Below are 2,084 nucleotides of genomic sequence, written 5' to 3'. Positions count from 1 at the left end.
GGTACGCATTTCCCTACGACGATGTATCGTCGGTCGATGGAGATAGCAGTCAATCGGGACTACTGACGGCTCCTGAGCCATGGGTCCTAAGTTTATTTGTCGGCGCCTAAAAATTCGACACGATGCCCGAATATTCTTGTGACTAAGATCTCAGTACTGATGTATTGCACCGTATACTGCAACTACTCGATCTCCGTATATTGTATCCAGGCAGGGTGGAAAAGTGAATCACGTGATTAATGTACAGCAGTAGTATGATGGGTGCAATAGGATCTGTTACATTCGGTGGGCCGGAGGCCGTACGAAAATACTATGCTTATGTGTGCCTTGGGTTCTCGGTCTTTTTCCAGGAAGTATCTATGCTATGTCCTGACGAACTGTATAGATTGCAGTTGATATAGTAAAAAGATGCTGAGCCATCTCCTTGTATCTGCTTCCGTGATCCTCAGGCCGTGCGAAAGTACTATACTTTTGAGTGCCTTGGGGTCTCTTTCTTTTCCCTTGGAACATGTAGGCTATGTCTCGGCAAATTGTATAGACTTTAGTTGATATAGTAAAAAGATGCTGCGCCATCTTTTTGTATCTGCTTCCGTGATCCTCAATTTATAGTCCAATTGACGAAGTAAGTCCCGTTCCAGAGAGTTGACTTGCTTCACCGTGAACCCAAAGCTCCTGCAACTTCTCGTTCGTGACCATGCCGCCCAATGTGTTGCTTTTGGACACACATCTCGATGGTACTTCCAGTATAAAATTATCGATGCCAGAAAGACACGATGTGGTGTTGAACACTGCCCTTCAGCATTTCTTGGGAGACTGCATTTGAGTCGATACATGTATTCTGTGCAGAAGAGAAGATCGGTCCACCCAAGCTGGCAAGAAGAGGCGATATCTTTAATAAATGTCTTCAAGCTCGGGAGGTTTGCTTGGTGCGCTGTAGTCTCCTTAGGGCAGCAAATGACATGAGAAGCAAAATCTGCAACAAGTGAGATCACTGACAGCTTCCGTGAGGTCACAGGTTCGCCCTGTGGTCTGAGGGCCTGCATCGTGCTAGACCGCAATGTCAAATTTGGTAGATTTGAACCTTTGTACTTTACAGTGCTTTCAGACTTGGACACAGTACACGGTCGAAGGTGATTTGAAGCACCTTTGTAGCTCCTGTACAATACGTTTCTTTCAAAAGGTATATCATTGTGTAGGACGACTACGTCAGCATATCCTAGTTGAATCTCAAGATCTCACTATTTAAAAAAATTTGGTGTTACATGTGGTTTTGAGGTACTGTACTGTAATGGAGGCCATTCCATGACATTCCTGGCTTCTTCTTCCTCGCTTTCGTCTCAGCTGTGCAGAATAAGGACGACCACTAGTAATAAGTCGCACGGTTTTTCCGGACTTTTAAAGCAGTGGCACTTGATACTGTATTGGATGCAGGCTATCTGTCCACGCCAGCGGCCTAGAGTTTCCCTGAAATCTCCTCCATTTGGCCCCGCAGAATCTCAACTTCGCTTTGCAAGTCTTGAAGTCGTGCTTGCACAGAATCTAAAGTGGATTGAAAGCGTTTGAGACCTTCTTCCATCACTCGGTTTTGTCGTTCAACCTCCTCAAAAGTTCGCATCCTTTGGAATTGCTCTGCTGTCCTTTGCTTCAATGCCGCTTGTAGTCGTTTGACTTTGAGACCTAATGCGTCTTTGTCTTGAATTTGTGACTTGCTCTTCTCATTTTCTTCTATAGATGGCTGATCCTTGAGCTGGCCTTTAGCCCCGTCGCTCGTAGATTCCTCAGTCAGTCGTAACGGAGAGATGATTGCCGGTCCCCATCCCTCCATCGTGACTTTCGCTACCCGGCGCCCTTGTGCTGTAGATGATGGTGAGGTACAATAATCTCGCTAATTGTTCAAGTTGTACGTTCAAAGGGAAAGTTTGAGAGCGCACGAAGATTACATTAAGGAGAATTCTCAGTGCCCTCTGCGGATTGCTCCTCCCGAGAAAATTTGTATGACCAAATCCATGACTTCCGGTGGTTATGAGCTAGTTCGAGTCTCAAAAGCGCGCGGCGGAAGAAGCCCGCTACAGAAGTCATGTATG

The 2,084-nt window shown here is 46.0% G+C and overlaps 1 protein-coding gene across 1 annotated transcript; it reads right to left on the bottom strand.

Moving 5' to 3' along the window:
• Positions 1-1,453: 1,453 nt before the first annotated feature.
• PV06_11905 (uncharacterized protein) lies at positions 1,454-1,825 on the bottom strand (the record flags this gene model as incomplete). The annotated part of the gene is made up of 1 exon (XM_016413651.1): positions 1,454-1,825. One exon carries the CDS (start codon positions 1,823-1,825, stop codon positions 1,454-1,456), a length of 372 nt encoding a protein of 123 aa, XP_016255970.1.
• Between the last annotated feature and the right edge of the window lie 259 nt (positions 1,826-2,084).

This window comes from Exophiala oligosperma (assembly GCF_000835515.1).
Source record: "Exophiala oligosperma strain CBS 72588 unplaced genomic scaffold supercont1.112, whole genome shotgun sequence".
Classification (NCBI taxonomy): domain Eukaryota; kingdom Fungi; phylum Ascomycota; class Eurotiomycetes; order Chaetothyriales; family Herpotrichiellaceae; genus Exophiala; species Exophiala oligosperma.
Note: the sequence above shows the minus strand (reverse complement) of the source record. Positions and strands in the feature narration are given on the sequence as shown.